This window comes from Phoca vitulina, unplaced genomic scaffold (genome assembly GCF_004348235.1).
Source record: "Phoca vitulina isolate PV1807 unplaced genomic scaffold, GSC_HSeal_1.0 scaffold3, whole genome shotgun sequence".
In the NCBI taxonomy this organism is placed as follows: Eukaryota; Metazoa; Chordata; class Mammalia; order Carnivora; family Phocidae; genus Phoca; species Phoca vitulina.
Window position 1 is genome coordinate 60,035,758 of NW_022589706.1, and position 19,344 is coordinate 60,055,101.

At 38.8% G+C, this 19,344-nt stretch overlaps 1 protein-coding gene across 2 annotated transcripts in view; it reads right to left on the bottom strand.

The window, feature by feature from the left end:
- The window catches only part of PRKG2 (protein kinase cGMP-dependent 2), a 107,448-nt gene that overhangs the window by 38,434 nt on the left and 49,670 nt on the right, over positions 1-19,344 (bottom strand). The window contains exons 8-9 of one of the 2 annotated variants that reach the window (XM_032400622.1): positions 18,010-18,104; positions 8,287-8,355 (exon numbers count right to left, since the gene is read on the bottom strand). In XM_032400622.1, the coding sequence (XP_032256513.1) occupies positions 8,287-8,355; positions 18,010-18,104 (164 nt within the window). The remainder of the gene's footprint in view (positions 1-8,286; positions 8,356-18,009; positions 18,105-19,344) is intronic. The other variant, XM_032400625.1, reaches the window with a different exon arrangement.

Below are 19,344 nucleotides of genomic sequence, written 5' to 3' on the forward strand. Positions count from 1 at the left end.
ACACACACACACACACACACACATATATGTATATATATATGCCACATTTTCTTTATCCATTCGTCTATCGATGGACATCTTGGCTCTTTCCATAGTTTGGCTATTGTGGACATTGCTGCTATAAACATCAGGGTGCATGTACCCTTTCGGATCCCTACATTTGTATCTTTGGGGTAAATACCCAGTAGTTCAATTGCTGGGTCGTATGGTAGCTCTATTTTCAACTTTTTGAGGAACTTCCATACTGTTTTCCAGAGTGACTGCACCAGCTTGCATTCCCACCAACAGTGTAGGAGGGTTCCCCTTTCTCTACATTCTCGCCAACATCTGTCGTTTCCTGACTTGTTAATTTTAGCCATTCTGACTGGTGTGAGGTGGTATCTCACTGAGGTTTTGATTTGGATTTCCCTGATGCCGAGGGATGTTGAGCACTTTTTCATGTGTCTGTTGGCCATTTGGATGTCTTCTTTGGACAAATGTCTGTTCATGTCTTCTGCCCATTTCTTGATTGGATCATTTGTTTTTTGGGTATTGAGTTTAAGAAGTTCTTTATAGATTTTGGATACTAGCCCTTTATCTGAGATGTCATTTGCAAATATCTTCTCCCATTCTGTCAGTTGTCTTTTGGTTTTGTTGACTGTTTCCTCTGCTGTGCAAAAGCTTTTTATCTTGATGAAGTCCCAATAGCTCATTTTTGTCCTTGCTTCCCTTGCCTTTGGCGATGTTTCTAGGAAGAAGTTGCTGCGGCTGAGGTCGAAGAGGTTGCTGCCTGTGTTCTCCTTTAGGATTTTGATGGACTCCTGTCTCACATTCAGGTCTTTCAAACATTTTGAGTCTATTTTTGTGTGTGGTGTAAGGAAATGGTCCAGTTTCATTCTTCTGCACGTGGCTGTCCAATTTTCCCAACACCATTTGTTGAAGAGACTGTCTTTTTTCCATTGGACATTCTTTCCTGCTTTGTCAAAGATTAGTTGACCATAGAGTTGAGGGTCCATTTCTGGGCTCTCTATTCTGTTCCACTGATCTATGTGTCTGTTTTTGTGCCAGTCCCATACTGTCTTAATGATGACAGCTTTGTAATAGAGCTTGAAGTCTGGAATTATGATGCCACCAGCTTTACTTTTCTTTTTCAACATTCCTCTGGCTATTAGGGGTCTTTTCTGGTTCCATACAAATTTTAGGATTATTTGTTCCATTTCTTTGAAAAAAGTGGATGGTATTTTGATAGGGATTGCATTAAATGTGTAGATTGCTCTAGGTAGCATTGACAACTTCACAATATTTGTTATTCCAATCCATAAGCATGGAACGTTTTTCCATTTCTTTGTGTCTTCCTCAATTTCTTTCATGAGTATTTTATAGTTTTCTGAGTACAGATTCTTTGCCTCTTTGGTTAGATTTATTCCTAGGTATCTTATGGTTTGGGGTGCAATTGTAAATGGGATCGACTCCTTAATTTCTCTTTTTTCTGTCTTGTTGGTGTATAGGAATGCCACTGATTTCTGTGCATTGATTTTATATCCTGCCATTTTACTGAATTCCTGTATGAGTTCTAGCAGTTTTGGGGTGGAATCATTTGGGTTTTCCACATAAAGTATCATATCATCTGCAAAGAGTGAGAGTTTGACTTCTTCTTTGCTGATTCGGATGTCTTTTATTTCTAATTTGTCTGATACAAGGATTGCCACCCCAGCTTTCTTTTGGTGTCCATTAGCATGGTAAATGGTTTTCCACCCCCTCACTTTCAATCTGGAGGTGTCTTTGGGTCTAAAATGAGTCTCTTGCAGACAGCATATCGATGGGTCTTATTTTTTCATCCAATCTGATACCCTGTGTCTTTTGATTGGGGCATTTAGCCCATTTACATTCAGGGTAACTACTGAAAGATATGAATTTAGTGCCACTGTATTGCCTGTAAGGTGACTGTTACTGTATATTGTCTGTGTTCCTTTCTGGTCTATGTTACTTTTAGGCTCTCTCTTTGCTTAGAGGACCCCTTTCAATATTTCTTGTAGGGCTGGTTTCGTGTTTGCAAATTCCTTTAGTTTTGTTTGTCCTGGAAGCTTTTTATCTCTCCTTCTATTTTCAGTGACAGCCTAGCTGGATATAGTATTCTTGGCTGCATATTTTTCTCATTTAGTGCTCTGAATATATCATGCCAGTCCTTTCTGGCATGCCAGGTCTCTGTGGATAGGTCTGTTGCCAATCTAATGTTTCTACCATTGTAGGTTACAGATCTCTTGTCCTGAGCTGCTTTCAGGATTTTCTCTTTGTCTCTGAGACTCCTAAGTTTTACTATTAGATGTCAGGGTGTTGACCTATTTTTATTGATTTTGAGGGGGGGTCTGTGCCTGCTGGATTTTGATGCCTGTTTCCTTCCCCAAATTAGGGAAGTTCTCTGATATGATTTCCTCCAATATACCTTCTGACCCTCTTTCTTCTTCTTCTGGGATCCCAATTATGCTAATATTGTTTCTTCTTATGGTATCACTTATCTCTCGAATTCTGCCCTCGTGATCCAATAGTTGTTTATCTCTCTTTTTCTCAGCTTCTTTATTTTCCATCATTTGGTCTTCTATATCACTAATTCTCTCTTCTGCCTCATTTATCCTAGCAGTTAGAGCCTCCATTTTTTATTGCACCTCATTAATAACCTTTTTGATTTCAACTTGGTTAGATTTTAGTTCTTTTATTTCTCCAGAAAGGGTTTCTCTAATAACTTCCATGCTTTTTCAAGCCCAGCTAGTATCTTTAAAATCGTCATTCTGAACTCTAGTTCTGACATCTTACTAATGTCCATATTGATTAGGTCCTGGCAGTAGGTACTGCCTCTTGTTCTTTTTTTTGAGGTGATTTTTTTCCATCTTGTCATTTTGTCCAGAGGAGAATAGATGAATGAGAGAACAAAATGTGAACAGGGTAATAATGACCCCAGAAAAATATACACTAAACAAATCAGAAGAGACCTGAAACCGGGGGAAAAGAAAGGGAAAGAAAGAAAAAAGAAAAAGAAAAGGATAAATAAAAAAGAACAACAACAAAAAAACCAGAATATGATCAAATATGATCAGGCTGGTGCATAGATCAGTGCCACACACTAGATTTGGGGCGTATTTTGGTCTGTTAGAAGAAAGTGCCTCCCAAAATTTTAAAGAAAGAGAAACTTACATAATATAATGTACAAAAATAAGGGTAAATACGATGAAGGGATGGACTATGACTTTAAAGATGAAAATTATAAAAGATTTTATAAAAGGAATTGATAAGAAGTTGGTTGAAAAAAGAAAAAAGAGGATTAAAAAAAAAGGGAGAGAATGTGATCAGGCAGGAGACTAGAACAAAGCCATACACTAGAGATTTAGGGTATATTTTGGTCTATTAGAAGAAACTAAATCCCCAAATTTTAAAGAGAGAACAACTTATATATATATACCAAAAATAAGGTTAACTACTATGAAGGGAATAGAATATGACTCTAAAAATGAAAAATAAAAAAAGATTTTTTAAAAAGGGGAGTGATAAGATGTTGTTTGAAAAAGGGAAAAAGAAAAATCCAAAAAAAAAAAAAGAAAAGAAAAAAAGAAAATTAAGAAAATTTACTTTGAAAGACTAAAGAATCATGGGGAAAAAGCCATGAATTCTATGTGCAGTATTCCCCTAGTGCTGGAGTTCTGCCGTTCTCATTGATCAGTAAACTTGGTCTTGGCTGGCTGTTCTTGCTGATCTTCTGGGGGAGGGGCCTGTTGCCGTGGTTCCCAAATGTCTTTGCCGGAGGCGGAATTGCCCTGCCCTTGCCGGTCCCGGGCTAAGTAATCTGCTCGGGTTTGCTCTCGGGAGCTTTTGTTCCCTGCAAGCTTTCCGTACAGCTTTGGAGGACGAGCGTGAAAATGGCGGCCTCCCAATCTCTGCCCTGGAGGAGCCGAGAACTCAGGGCCCCACTCCTCAGTGCGCCTCCAGAGAAAAGCAGTCACTCACTCCCATCTCCCCGGTCTCCAGCTGCACTCCGTGCTCACCCAGCCTGTGACCGAGCATTTCTATCTCTGGCACACGACCCCGTGTGGAGTCTCCAAACCCAGCCGATCCCTGTGGTGCACTCCCGCACCGCTCCTCCCCGAGAAGGAAGGGGAGTTTCCCCGGTTCTGTCGCTTGTTGGGTCCCCTGCTGGAAGAGCAGTGGCCTGACTGTGCCGTGGACCACGGTTTATGGCAACCCCGAGCTAGAGCCCACTCCTTGGCTCCGTTTCCGCAGCCGGCTTCCCCGCTCTGATACCTGGGAGCTCTGCCGCACTCAGGCACCCCCGGTCTTTCTGTGACCCCGAGGGTCCTGAGACCACACTGTCCCAGTGAGGGTTCCAACCCCCCGATTAGCCACCGGAGCAACGTCCCTCAGCGGAGCTGACTTCTAAAAGTTCCGATTTTGTGCTCCGCAGCTCTATCACTTGCTGGTAGCGGCTGATGGAGGCTCCCTCCCCCGCCATCTATCCTCCCGAATATCGCCTCGGATTCACTTCTCTGCACGTCCTACCTTCCAGAAAGTGGTCGCTTCTCTGTTCAGAGAGTTGCTGCTATTCTTTTCTTCGATCTCCTGTTGAGTTCGTAGGTGTTCAGAATGGTTTGATCCATATCTAGCTGAATTCCTGGGACCAGACGAAATTAAGGTCTCCTACTCCTCCACCATCTTGCTCCTCAAGGAGAAAATTTTTCTTTTCTTTTCCCTTGATAATACTCCTCATTTTACATTCCTTCATAATTAAATCCATTTTTTTTTTTACTTTATCTCAGTGGTTCTCTGAGGCTCAGCCAACATCTTCCCTTGACCACTCTCGCCTCCACAAATCAGACGTGTGTGGTGTCATCTAATTTCACTACATTGTTTGTGGGAATTCTTAATCACAGCCTTGCCCATGAGAAATAAAGAATCGCCTTCCTCACCAAGTGAAATATATTTTCTTGATTATCTTTTCAATGCTTCCCCATCCCTACACTAGACAATCTACCTCAATTTGTGATTTTTAGAGTAGTTCTCTTCCTTACTGCAAAATAGTATCCTTCTAGAAACTATGCTTTAATCTTGCTGAATCTTAAGCACCTGAGCATAGCAAAATGAAAGGAATGAAAATTGACCTCAAAACACCTAGAACTAATAAACCAGACCCGTCTCATTACTGTACTGTTGCCATCTGTTGCCTGCCTAGCCCTGAAGACCTCTACCCACATTGAACTGGCCACCAACCTACATTTCCATTATTAAGCAGATCTTATATACCATGCTGGGTATTTTCCATTTTTCCCTTCAGATCTACTCTGCCCTCTTTTCTATCCTCCTCTGTGGACTGTCCTTCATTGACTGTAGAGCAGTGAGAAACAAGAGTATTGCCATGAAATTTCAAATTTCCAATAGTTGAAATTTTCAAGTAAAAGAGAAATACTTCTTGTACTTTATTTTGCTTTTATTTATTCTATGTCACCATTATTGGCCTGCTGTTAAACTAATTAAAGTACCGTAAACAAATCTCATGTTTAAAATGTAGGCTTACACGGGCATCCCAGGTCCCTAGAAATTCTTCACAAACTCAAGTTAAAGCAAATTTAAATGGCTACAACATGCTAGCTGTAACAAACAGCCTATAATCACTTTGATGGTACAGCATGAGATGTAATCACTTCCTTTGAGAGCTATCCCAACAACCAATGATGGAGATGTCACAAATAACACTCCCCACATATTCAGAGCTACTGCCATTTTGCACATTTTATTACATTCTAAAAATAGGAAAACTAACTCTCCTCCTTGCAATGTATTCATTCTATGCATTTTGAAAACAATGCATTAGGAAAGAAGAAATAAAGAGCCAAAGGCTTTCAGTCACTACATTTCATTGCAAGGATGGTGCCCTTTATTCAGCCAACATGTGGAGCCCTTCCCGTCTGCCAAGGACTAGGTCATTTGCTGGCCTTGCAAAAGCAGTGAACAAGAAAATGTTTCTGTTCTCATGAAGCTTACAGAAGACTGGGAAGACAGATGTTAAATAAAGCAATTAAGTATAATGTGAATGATGATATAAGGGTATATAGGATACTGTGGGAGAATTATCATGGGATCTTAACCTAGTCTATTAGTCATAACTATGATGATGATATAATTCGCCATTCAAGCTGAATACTTTTCAGAGTGAAAGGTGGTGCCAATAACAAATATGCTGGGACAACAAGAACTATCCAGGAAATCCAGGATGTAGGTCAACCTGGTCATACCTGATATTCAGCTTTTCTCACCCATAGAATAAATTCATGTAATTTTTTAAGTCTCGAGCCTAATACAATACTCTGTACACTACAGAATCTCAGCTGTATACATGTAAATGGAACATTTTAAAATTATAAACTTCCAAATAATATATAAACTCTACAAAATCCTTGCATCCTTTTCGGGGATTATGAATACATGAGATATTGTATAAAAACTTGCTTGTGTGGTTACAATGAAGAAAAAGGAAAGGAGTTCTTCCTTTTTGTCATATTTTTAGTCCCAGAGTTTCAAAGCAATTTATAAGATTCTACTGCACAGCTAATGCTATTTAGTGCATGCATATAATTTTAATGAACTCATACACAAAACAATGCATTATCAGGACAATACTGTACCAATATATTTTCCATTTGTGAGCTGGCATCCAAAGATTACCTTTATCTGAACATATTTTGCACTTTCTGGCCCCCATGCCTTTGTTTTTAAGTTATACTTCACCTGGAGAGACTTCTACATTTCCCATTTGCCTGAAAAATTCCTATTAATTTTTAAGCACCATTTCCTCACCTAAAAAAAAAAACCTTGCCCACTCCTCTTTCTGAACACATGCTATGGGAGCCAAATGGCACAGTGGAAAGAACTCTGAGAGAAATCTGTGCTCCATCACAGATGGCAATGCTGGGGCAACTCTTTACCGATCCGGGACTTCCTCTTCTTATCCATGAGAGAGAGATTAAAATAATTTGAAGTGATATTAAGAATTATTGTTCTATGTGTGGTGATGGATGCTAACTAGACTGACTGCAGTGGTCATTTTGCAATATACACATCTTTCAAATCATTATGTTGCACACCTAAAAGTAATTTAAAGTTATGTATCAATTATATCTTGATTACAAATAATAAATAAAAAAGAATTATTGCTAACTGGGTGTGTTAATGTTATTGTGGTCATGTATTTTAAGTAACATTTATCTTTTAGAGATGCTACTAAAATCTATAGATGAAATAATTTTATGTTTGGAATTTGCTTGAAAATAGTATGGAGAAGGCAGGGAGGGGGTAGCAAAGTGATACAGATAAGGCATTAATTGATAATTTTTGAACTTGCATTATGGGGTTCATAATACTATCCTGTCTGCTTTTTAATATATGTGAAATTTTCCATAATACAAAGATTTTTTAAATATTCTAAAGTTCTTTCCAGTTCTAAATCTCCATAATTCTATGTTCAATATGAATGTTATGTTCAATTAGCAATCAACTACATACTCCCTTGTGATATTTCTTATCATTTTACTATTTTTTGCTAATATTTCATATGAGTATGCCCTATTTCTTTGACTACACTAAGACATTTCTTAGACAATGGCCTAGCTTTGGTATATTTGAATTTCCTTTATTATATCTAGAAAATCAGTAAACCTACAACTGATTAATGAGAGACCCGAAGGGCCAGATTCAAATATGATTTGAAATGAATTAAGGACACAAGGTAAGACTTTTTCTGAAAAACAACCTGAGACATTTAGAGATTAATATTAACACACACCACTTGCAACTTACTACAAATGTTAAATTAAACCTTCTCTGGAAATATGTAGAGCTAATGGCTATTTTATATTATGTTCAAGAGAGATAGGTTTTATTCAAAAAAATTTTTGACTGCTTAGAGCATTTTAGAAATAAATTATGGAATTGTTCACTATATTGTGTTGGGAAAAAAATCCAAGAGTACTAATAAGCTTATTCCTCTGGAAGATGAAGAATTTAAATCAGTCTATCATTGATATTTATGTACAAACTTTGCACACAAAATATTTAGCCTGCAAGCATCTACCACTACCCCAGACAGATTCAGATCAGAAGGCCCAGTTCCTCCCCATGAATTTTAATAGAATGTACTCGCAGCTGAGGATTGGCCAGCATTTCTAAGTGATGATGAATGAGAAGACAGATGGGCCCTTGGAGTAACAGAAGGCCAAGTCTTCAAAGGTGGCCGCAGCCTACCTTCTCCGACAACATCAGCATACTCACTCTCGATCTATAACTAGGCATGCCACATCATTTTCTTCAGCAATAATGTTAGCTGATCTGACATCCTCACTGCAGACAGAAACAGGGAAGTCAATTTTCCACCGTTAGAAATTAAACATCCATTTTTATTAGAGAATCTACTTTTTTATGAAACACCATCACTTAAACCTTCCAAAGACTGCTTTTTTTTTTTTTTTTTTAACATCATAACGTATACTCCATCCCTTTCCAAAAAAGGACTGGAAATGTGTCCCAATAAAGGTTACGTATGCAAGGAATTCAGACAAGATAACTGCACTGGGAACAGAGAGGAATCAGTGACTGTGACTGTCTATGGAATCTCCTTCTGGGCTTTGTTTCAGACAAAATAAAATACCTCTCCTGTGATCAAGTGGGAATTGCTAATTATAAGCAGCCAAAACTGAAATTAACAGATCAAAAAAATTTACTGGGAAAACATTCAAGTAATTAACATAGAATAAAAAAAAAACAATCAAGAATAAAGCCCAAAGAAAGTGTTTTGAGTACCATATCACCCAATGATTTAAATAAACACGAAAATACTTTAATTTCATAAAGCCTAAGATGTACATTTTCCACTAAAATCTCTGAAATCAGAGCATGTCCTACAATTGATGATGAATCATATTGTAATTAATAGCACTGTCTTTCTTTCTCAAGGGTACATAATATAATTGATGCATCTCACAATTGATATCCTAGATACAATGAATTATGACATATGACCTAATGACTGTAAACTTAATGACCTAAAGGATACCAATAGGCCAAGCACTGGGTAAAGTATTTCTTGAGAGACCTTTATTTGTATTAGTTTCCTCCTCTATAAGTTACAAACTAAAGACACTGAAAAATGGTACACCCAGATGGTACCCAGTGCTGTGAGATTCATTTAAGGTAACTGGGAGGAACAAGGAGACTGAGACTGCTCTAAGCATCTTCATCAAAAATGGCATCACACAAAGTATATATATAGTTCCTTCTTCCTCCCTTAGTGATGGAATAGGAAAAACTTGGTGACCCATTTCTCATTCCAAAGAAGTCCCTTATCCACATAGCTAATATCCAGGGTCCTTCTGATATAACCCATAGTTCCTCCCAAATTTATAGGGTCCTTGCTAGAAGACATTAGTGAAAACATTCCAGCTTGATGAGCTTTTGAGCTGAGAGCTGGGTAGCCTGTACTCAACTTGTATGTGTGTAGACATCTATATCTGTATGTAGAGATAGATATACATATACACATACATATGCATATACATATGATCTTAGATATGAGCCAATTTGATTTGTGAGTTCAGAAAAACAAAGGTATGGCATCCTTTTCACTTGTCAGTGTCAAGACTGACTAGGAATATTCTCTGCAAACACTTTATAAATATTAGGGTTTATAAATACACATATGTTTCTTTCATAATAACTGTGTAAGTGCCATGGATAAATTTTTGCCCATAAAATGTTGCAAGAACTCCTGGGACTAATTAATGTCAAGTCCCTGAAATACACAGACTATAAGGAATATTGAGTCACCATCAGTGGCCCTAGAAAGTGATAGCAAAGAAATGAACAAAAATGTAAAAATATTTGTATCCAATGCTCCTTTTCCTTGATTTTAGCTTTATGCTTCCAAATGCCTGGGGAGTTGGGTATCTATATTAAATACAAATTCCCATGTTTCTCATGGGAAAACACTATAATTGGCTGGCTGCAACATATAGCATAAATTATTTCAGGTCCAGCAAAATCAGACAGCGTATTTCTTTCAAGAGCTCTTTGACTCTTATGGTGCATTTATAAAATTCTCTGCACTTTCAAACTTTAGTTGTTTTTTTTTGGAGGTATGAGAAAAAGAATCTAGTAATGTTAAGAACAAATACATTGAAGTTTTGAATAACAATATTACATAATTATATTACATGAACCTATTCATATTGTCACAACCAAAAAAATTAAAAAGGACAATTTCCCTGTTGTTGAAACAAGTTAATTACGAGCTAGAAAATGGGAAAAAAACATTTTAGCTTGTCTTTAAATTCCATTTTTAAATTGTTTACAAAATAACCATAATCTAACTTACTAAGTTTAAACAGTTTTTCCATTAAAAATAAGAGCTTCATAATTTTTAAATAATCAAATTTGTCTCCCAGTAATTTATGAACACCTTTTCTTTGCTCTATACTTAATATTATCATCACATACAAATCAGAAAACTGGCATGTCATGACAAAAATTTAAAAGGAAGAAAGTGAACAGAAATAATACTCGTTTCTATAAGCACAAATTGGAAATAAAAACCATTTAGTAATAACATAAAGTTTAAGTGATGTCTCAACTAATTTCAAATAGTCCTTTAAAAACATATGTAACTCCAAAAAAAGTATTGCTCAAAACTCTACACTTGATCTTAGTCAAAAGGACGAGAAGCAATTCAAAACTCTAATTTGATCTTTTATAAAGTTATTTATTTTTTTTAAAGATTTTTATTTATTTATTTGACAGAGAGAGAGACACAGCAAGAGAGGGAACACAAGCAGGGGGAGTGGGGGAGGGAGAAGCAGGCTTCCCGCAGAGCGGAGAGCCCAATGTGGGACTCGATCCCAGTACCCTGGGATCACAACCTGAGCCGAAGGCAGATGCCCAATGACTGAGCCACCCAGGTGCCCCTAAAATCATTTATATTTAAGAAAATGTGTTGTTGTTTTTTTTACTTGAGGTTGTTTTCTGAGTCCCAGGAAGTACACAGTGTCTCCTGAGACATTTTTTGATCTTTATAAATATTTCTTCCATAAGTTAGATTAAGAGTAGATAACCTCATCCATCAAAAGACGTAAGGTTCAGGTAGAAGTTTCATACACACTATTTTTTTTAATTAATTTATTTTTTTTAATTTTATTATGTTATGTTAGTCACCATACAATACATCATTGGTTTTTGATGTGGTGATCCACGATCCATTGTTTTCGTATAACACCCAGTGCTCCATGCAGTACGTGCCCTCCTTAATACTCATCACCGGGCTAACCAATCCCCCCTCCCCCATCCCCTTTAAAACCCTGTTTGTTTCTCAGAGTCCATAGTCCTTCATGGTTCATCTCTCCCTCCAATTCCCTCCCCCCCATTTTTCCCTTCCTTCTCCTAATGTCCTCCATGCTATTCCTTATGTTCCACAAATAAGTGAAACCATATGATAATTGACTTTCTCTGCTTGACTTATTTCACTTAGCATAAACTCCTCCAGTCCCATCCATGTTGATGTAAAAGTTGGGTATTCATCTTTCCTGATGGCTGAGTAATATTCCATTGTGTATATGGACCACATCTTCTTTATCCATTCATCTGTTGAAGGCCATCTGGGCTCTTTCCACAGTTTGGCTATTGTGGACATTGCTGCTATGAACATTGGGGTGCATATGGCCCTTCTTTTCACTACATCTGTGTCTTTGGGATAAATACCCAGGAGTGCAATTGCTGCGTCATAGAGTAGCTCTATTTTTAAATTTTTGAGGACCCTCCACACTGTTTTCCAAAGTGGCTGTACCAACTTGCATTCCCACCAACAGTGTAAGAGGGTTGCCCTCTCTCCACAACCTCTCCAACGTTTGTTGTTTCTTTCCCTGTCCATTTTTGCCATTCTAACTGGTGTAAGGTGGTATCTCAGTGTGGTTTTGATTTGGATTTCCTGATAGCTGATGATGATGAACATTTTTCCATGTGTCTGTTAGCCATTTGTAGGTCTTCTTCAGAGAAGTGTCTTTTCATATCTTCTGCCCACTTTTTGACTTGATTATTTGTTTTTTGGGTGTTGAGTTTGAGAAGTTCTTTATAGATCTTGGATACCAGCCCTTTATCTGTAGTGTCATTTGCAAATATCTTCTCCCATTCTGTCGGTTGCCTCTTTGTTTTGTTGACTGTTTCCTTTGCTGTGCAGAAGCTTTTTATCTTGATGAAGTCCCAAAAGTTCATTTTTGCTTTTGTTTCACTAGCTTTTGGAGATGTATCTTGAAAGAAGTTGCTGTGGGCGATGTCAAAGAGGTTACTGCCTATGTTCTCTTCTAGGATTTTGATGGATTCCTGTCTCACATTGAGGTCTTTCATCCACTTTGAGTTTATCTTTGTGAATGGTGTTAGAGAATGGTCGAGTTTCATTCTTCTGCATGTGGCTGTCCAATTTTCCCAGCACCATTTATTGAAGAGACTGTCTTTTTTCCATTGCATGTTTTTTCCTGCTTTGTCAAAGATTATTTGACCATAGAGTTGAGGGTCCATATCCGGGTTCTCTATTCTGTTCCATTGGTCTATATGTTTGTTTTTGTGCCAGTACCATGCTGTCTTGGTGATCACAGCTTTGTAATATAGCTTGAAATCGGGCAACGTGATGCCCCCAGCTTTGTTTTTCTTTTTCAACATTTCCTTGGCGATTCGGGGTCTTTTCTGATTCCATACAAATTTTAGGATTGCTTGTTCCAGCACTCTGAAAACTGTCATTGGAATTTTGATTGGGATGGCATTGAAGGTATAGATTGCTCTGGGTAGCATAGACATTTCAACAATGTTTATTCTTCCGATCCATGAGCATGGAATATTTTTCCATCTTTTTGTGTCTTCTTCAATTTCTTTCATGAGTGTTTTGTAGTTCCTAGAGTATAGATCCTTTACCTCTTTGGTTAGGTTTATTCCGAGTTATCTTATGGTTTTTGGTGCTATTGTAAATGGAATCGTTTCTCTAATTTCTCTTTCTACAATTGCGTTGTTAGTGTATAAGAAAGCAACTGATTTCTGTGCATTGATTTTGTATCCTGCCACATTACTGAATTGCTGGATGAGTTCCAGTAATTTGGGAGCGGAGTCTTTTGGGTTTTCCACATAAAGTATCATGTCGTCTGCGAAAAGAGAGAGTTTGACTTCTTCTTTGCCAATTTGAATACCTTTTATTTCTTTTTGTTGTCTGACTGCTGTTGCTAGGACTTCTACTACTATGTTGAACAATAGTGGCGAGAGTGGGCATCCTTGATGTGTTCCTGATCTTAAGGGAAAGGCTCTCAGCTTTTTCCCATTGAGGATGATATTCACTGTGGGTTTTTCATAGATGGATTTTATGAGCTTGAGGAATGTTCCCTCTATCCCTATACTCTGGAGAGTTTTAATCAGGAAAGGATGTTGTATTTTGTCAAATGCTTTTTCTGCATCAATTGAGAGGACCATATGGTTCTTCTCCCTCTTCTTATTAATGTGTTCTATCACATTGATTGATTTGCGAATGTTGAACCACCCTTGCATCCCGGGGATAAATCCCACTTGGTCGTGGTGGATGATCCTTTTAATGTATTGTTGGATCCTATTAGCTAGGATTTTGTTGAGGATTTTGGAATCCATATTCATCAGGGATATCGGTCTGAAATTCTCCTTTTTGATGGGGTCTTTGCCTGGTTTGGGGATTAAGGTAATGCTGGCTTCATAGAATGAGTTTGGAAGTTTTCCTTCTGTTTCTATTTTTTGAAACAGCTTCAGGAGAATAGGTATTATTTCTTCTTTGAATGTTTGGTAGAATTCCCCAGGGAATCCATCAGGCCCTGGACTCTTGTTTTTTGGGAGGTTTTTGATCACTGCTTCCATCTCGTTACTGGTTATTGGCCTATTCAGGTTGTCAGTTTCTCCCTGTTTCAGTGTTGGCAGCTTATAGGTTTCCAGGAAGGCCTCCATTTCATCCAGATTGCTCAGTTTATTGGCATATAGTTGTTGATAATAATTTCTAATAATTGTTTCTATTTCCTTGGTGTTAGTCATGATCTCTCCCCTTTCATTCATATTTTATTAATTTGGGTCCTTTCTCTTTTCTTTTGGATAAGTCTGGCCAATGGTTTATCAATCTTATTAATACTTTCAAAGAACCAACTTCTAGTTTCGTTGATCTGATCTACTGTGTTTCTGGTTTCTAATTCATTGATTTCTGCTCTAATTTTAATTATTTCTCTTCTAATGCATGGCTTAGGCTTCATTTGTTGCTTTTTCTCTAGTTCTTTAAGGTGTAGAGTTAGTTGGTGAATTCTGGATTTTTCTATTTTTTTGAGTGAGGCTTGGATGGCTATGTATTTCCCCCTTAGGACTGCCTTTGCAGTATCCCATAGGTTTTGGACCGATATGTTTTCATTCTCATTGATTTCCATGAATTGTTTAAGTTCTTCTTTGATTTCTTGGTTGACCCAAACATTCTTGAGCAGAGTGGTCTTTAGCTTCCAAGTGTTTGAATTGCTGCCAAATTTTTTCTTGTGATTGAGTTCCAGTTTTAGAGCATTGTGGTCTGAGAATATGCAGGGAATAATCTCAATCTTCTGGTATTGGTTGAGACCTGATTTGTGACCCAGTATATGGTCTATTCTGGAGAAAGTTCCATGTGCGCTCGAGAAGAATGAGTATTCTGTTGTTTTAGGGTGGAATGTTCTGTAAATATCTATGAGGTCCATCTGGTCCAATGTATCATTCAAAGCTCTTGTTTCCTTGTTGATTTTCTGCTTAGATGATCTGTCCATTGCTGCGAGTGGAGTATTGAGGTCTCCTACAATTAACGTACTGTTATCAATATGACTCTATTTTGGTTAACAGTTGGCTTATATAGATGGCTGCTCCCATGTTGGGGGCATAGATATTTACAGTTGTTAGATCTTCTTGTTGGATAGACCCTTTAAGAATGATATAGTGTCCTTCTGTGTCTCTACTTACAGACTTTAGTTTAAAATCTAATTTGTCTGATATAAGAATTGCTACCCCAGCTTTCTTTTGAGGTCCGCTTGCATGGAAGATGGATCTCCATCCCTTCACTTTCAGTCTGGATGTATCTTTAGGTTCAAAATGAGTCTCTTGTACACAGCCTATAGATGGGTACTGTCTTTCTATCCAATCTGCAACCCTGTGCCGTTTTATGGGAGCATTTAGGCCATTCACGTTGAGAGTGATTATTGAAAGATATGAATTAATTGTCATCATGTTGCCTGTGAAGGCGTTGTTTTTATAGATTGTTCCTGTAAATTTCTGTTGTATATTTCTCTTGGGGTCTTTCTCCTTTTATAGAATCCCCCTTAATATTTCTTGCAGGGCCGGCTTAGTGGTCACATATTCTTTCAGTTTCTGCCAGTCGTGGAAGCTCTGCATCTCTCCATCCATTCTAAATGAAAGCCTTGCTGGATAAAGTATTCTTGGCTGCATGTTCTTCTCATTTTGTACCCTGAATGTGTCTTGCCAGGCCTTTCTGGCTAGCCAGGTCTCTGTGGATAGGTCTGACATTATTCTGATGTTCCTCCCTCTGTACGTAAGGAATCTCTTCCCCCTAACTGCCCTTAAGATGGTTTCCTTGGTTCTAAGATTTGCAAGTTTTACTATTACATGCCAGGGTGTTGGCCTGTTTTCCTTGATCTTAGAAGGGGTCCTCTCTGCCTCTAGGACTTGAATGTTTGTTTCATTCCCCAGATTAGGGAAGTTCTCAGCTACGATTTGCTCAAATACATCTTCTAGTCCTCTCTCTCTCTCCACTCCCTCCGGGATTCCAATTATTCTGACATTGTAACGCTTCATGGTGTCACTTATTTCTCTGATTCTATTTTCATGGATTCTGAGTTGTTTTTCCCTGGCCTCCTCTTTTCCCTTTTTATCTATTATATTGTCTTCCAGGTCGCTTATTCTCTCTTCTGCCTCAGTTACCCTAGCTGTTAGATTATCTAGATTGGGTTGGATCTCATTGATAGCATTTTTAAGTTCTGCCAATTCACCTTTCATTTCTGCCCTCAGAGACTCTATGTTGCCATTAATTGATTTCTCCATTCTAGCCATTGTCTTCACAATTGCTAGCCTGAATTCCATCTCCGACATCTTGGTTATATCTGCATCCATTTGTAAATCTGCAGCATAAGTCATAATCTCTGAGTTTTTTCTATTTTGGGGGCTCCTCCTCCTAGTCATTCTGTTGATGGGTGTTTGAGGGAATGTATAGAGTCCAAATTATTGACCAGAACCCAAGCAAGATGCACCTGTTTTCTTGGAACCTTAGGGTTGCTGGCCTCTTGTTTTCCCAGCCTGTCTTCTGTGGGAGGGGCCTGCCACGCTGTTACTCAGGCAACCCTGTTTGGGCGGAGTTGCCCTGCACCCCTGTGGCAGGGGATGGGCTCAGTGGGAATCAGTTTTGGGGGCTTTTTTATCTGGCAGCTTTCCCTGGCGGCTTTCCACGTCTCCTCTGCGAGTCAGAGCAGAAGAGACCGTTTCCAACCCTCTGCCTCAGAGCAGAGAGATCGCAGTCTTATTCTTCGGTGAGCTCTCCAGGTCACACCGTCTCCGTTTCTGTCCATGCTGCTATAAACTGCAGTGTCCTGGGTTGTGCGCCCCTCTGCAGCGCTCCCAGTCCCGCCTCCAGGTCGGAGCACGTCTCTGCCCTTTGTGCTTCTAAAACCGCCAGCCGCTCCCAGTTTGCGCGCATGCAACCCCGCCGCTCCGGGTTTCCGTCCCGGGGGCTGCAGTTCGCAGGCGTGACCCCGCCGCTCTGGGTTTCCACCCCGGGGGCTGCCCTAAAGTCCTTTCCCCGCCACTACCGGTCTGCAAGTCTGCGCCCCATCCGCAGGGCGCAAGGCTGTCGCTCAACGGTGGTGTAGGATCCCCACGGCCAGGCACCCTCCCGCTGCCGTTTATCCTCCGATACCTGCCCGCGGAATCACAGCTCCCCGCTTGGTACCTCAAAACCAACCGCCTGCGATATTCTGTTGTAGAGATCCAGATCTTCTTACATCTCAGGCTGGTTTCGTGGGTGCTCAGAGTGGTCTGGTAGACATCCAGCTCAATTCCGGGGACCAGTTGAAATAGGGTCCCCTACTCCTCCGCCATCTTTCCCCCTCCCCAACATACACACTATTTTGAGTTGTTTCTAAAACTTGTAAAATGAGCTGATAAAAATTCTTAAGGAAATATTGCTTTTGGCATAATGATTTTAAAGCACACAAAATATGTAGTCATTATTCAATAATTTTTTAAGAAGGGGAAAATGGCAATATTTCAAACCTTGGAAATATAAAAAACTTATTCTTAAAGGAAAATTATAATTCTCATGTCTTTAGTCTTTCTTTTTTTTTATTATGTTATGTTAATCACCATACATTACACCATTAGTTTTTGATGTAGTGTTTTTAGTCTCTTTCTTTGACACTCTTTTCAACTAAAGATTCTAATAGAACACCAATTTTATTTTCACTAGCAAATTTAAGCTTTCCCCATTTCTTTTCGTTCAAAATTAGTCCACTTATTTCATGCATAACAATGAAATTTTTAGGGGCACCTGGGTGGCTCAATTGGTTAAGCATCTGCCTTAACCAGCATCTGACTGGCTCAGATCATGATCCCAGGGTCCTGGGATCGAGTCCCACATTGGGCTCCCTGCTCAGCGGGGAGCCTGCTTCTCCCTCTCCCTCTGCCTGCCTCTCTGCCTACTTGTGCTCTCTCTCTGTCAGATAAATAAAATCTTTAAAAAAAAAAAAAAAAGAATAAAGGAGAACAAAACTTTCTTTTAAAAAAATGAAATTTTTAGTATCCAGTTTAAAATTTTTGTTTAATTCCTGAATATTAGCTGACATTAATTTGGTAGCTCAATCTGACATCTCTAAAGGAGTAGTTGCACATGCAAAGCATTCAAAGAATTATTTAAGTATGGTACAGAAATCACACATTTACCTGATAAGAGCTTTTTCTCCAAAGTATTCTCCTTTCTGCAGTGTTTTTATCAGTTGTGGTTGATCATGGCCCTCTGTGCTCTGGGTGACTTTTACCTAAACGATGTTAAACAATTAAAAAGAGAGGGGAAAAAAGAAAAAAATGAGAATCTGAACACATATCCATTCAACCAGACCCTTTGGATCTATAAAAATTTGACTGAAATAAGGAAATAGACAAGCCTTTGCTTTAACTTTGTAGTAGTTAGGACAATCTTGCTACAGCCAACTCATTTGGAGGGACCAAGAAATCCTGTGATTTAACACAACCAAATGACTCCCCATCTGTAAGAGAAAGATTCTCCATTCAAATCCTACCTCTCAAAGTTAAAATTTTTTATGTGAACCCAGTGATTCCTTCCTAGAGATATTCGAGACAGATAATAATGGTCTTGTAGGAACTTCCATTATTTCAAAATCCAAGGAGAGTTGACAAATTAATCAAGAATAAGGCTAAGTGGGCGCCTGGGTGGCTCAGTTGGTTAAGCGACTGCCTTCGGCTCAGGTCATGATCCTGGAGTCCCTGGATCGAGTCTCGCATCGGGCTTCCTGCTCGGCAGGGAGTCTGCTTCGTCCTCTGACCCTATCCCCTCTCAGGTGTTCTCTCTCTCATTCTCTCTCTCTCAAATAAATAAATAAAATCTTTAAAAAAAAAAAAAAAAGAATAAGGCTAAGTATCAGGAGTTTTGAATCTGGTGTCCATGATTGACTTGTTAAATCCCTTTACCCTCTAAAACTGGATGCAAAATATGGATTTGGAGAAGGGTCATAACTTTCATGGGTGTCTCAGTGTGACCCATGGCCCAGGAGAGTTTAAGAATTCCCACGGCAGAACCGAACAAAAACTTCAATATTTCTGTTTGTGGCTAGAATTACGCCAATTCAACATGATAACGAGGGTTGCTTTGTGTTGGTTAGACATTCTGATTAGCATTTATGGAAGTTGCAATGAATTAAAATTTTAAAAAACAATAAATGTAATTTGTTTATTAGTCGGAATGCTTTCAAAGCATGGGGTCCAGTTTGGGGAGAAATGATAAAAAGTGTTTCTGAGTGTTGAAGAGTTTCTGAGGTTTGAAACTATTTTGTTAATCTTGTTTTCCTTCACTGGGTGCCCAGGTCAAAGTTCAACCACAAGTCAATTTACAAAGGGTAGTGCCTGACTCTGATGACAAACTTTTCCATGGAAGAAAGAACATCTGTAAAATCCAGGCAGGTTATGGATGCAGGTGCTCAAGTTTCACTCTGTCATTCAATATTCCACTAATGCCTTTTATCTCTGAGGAACATTGTAGAC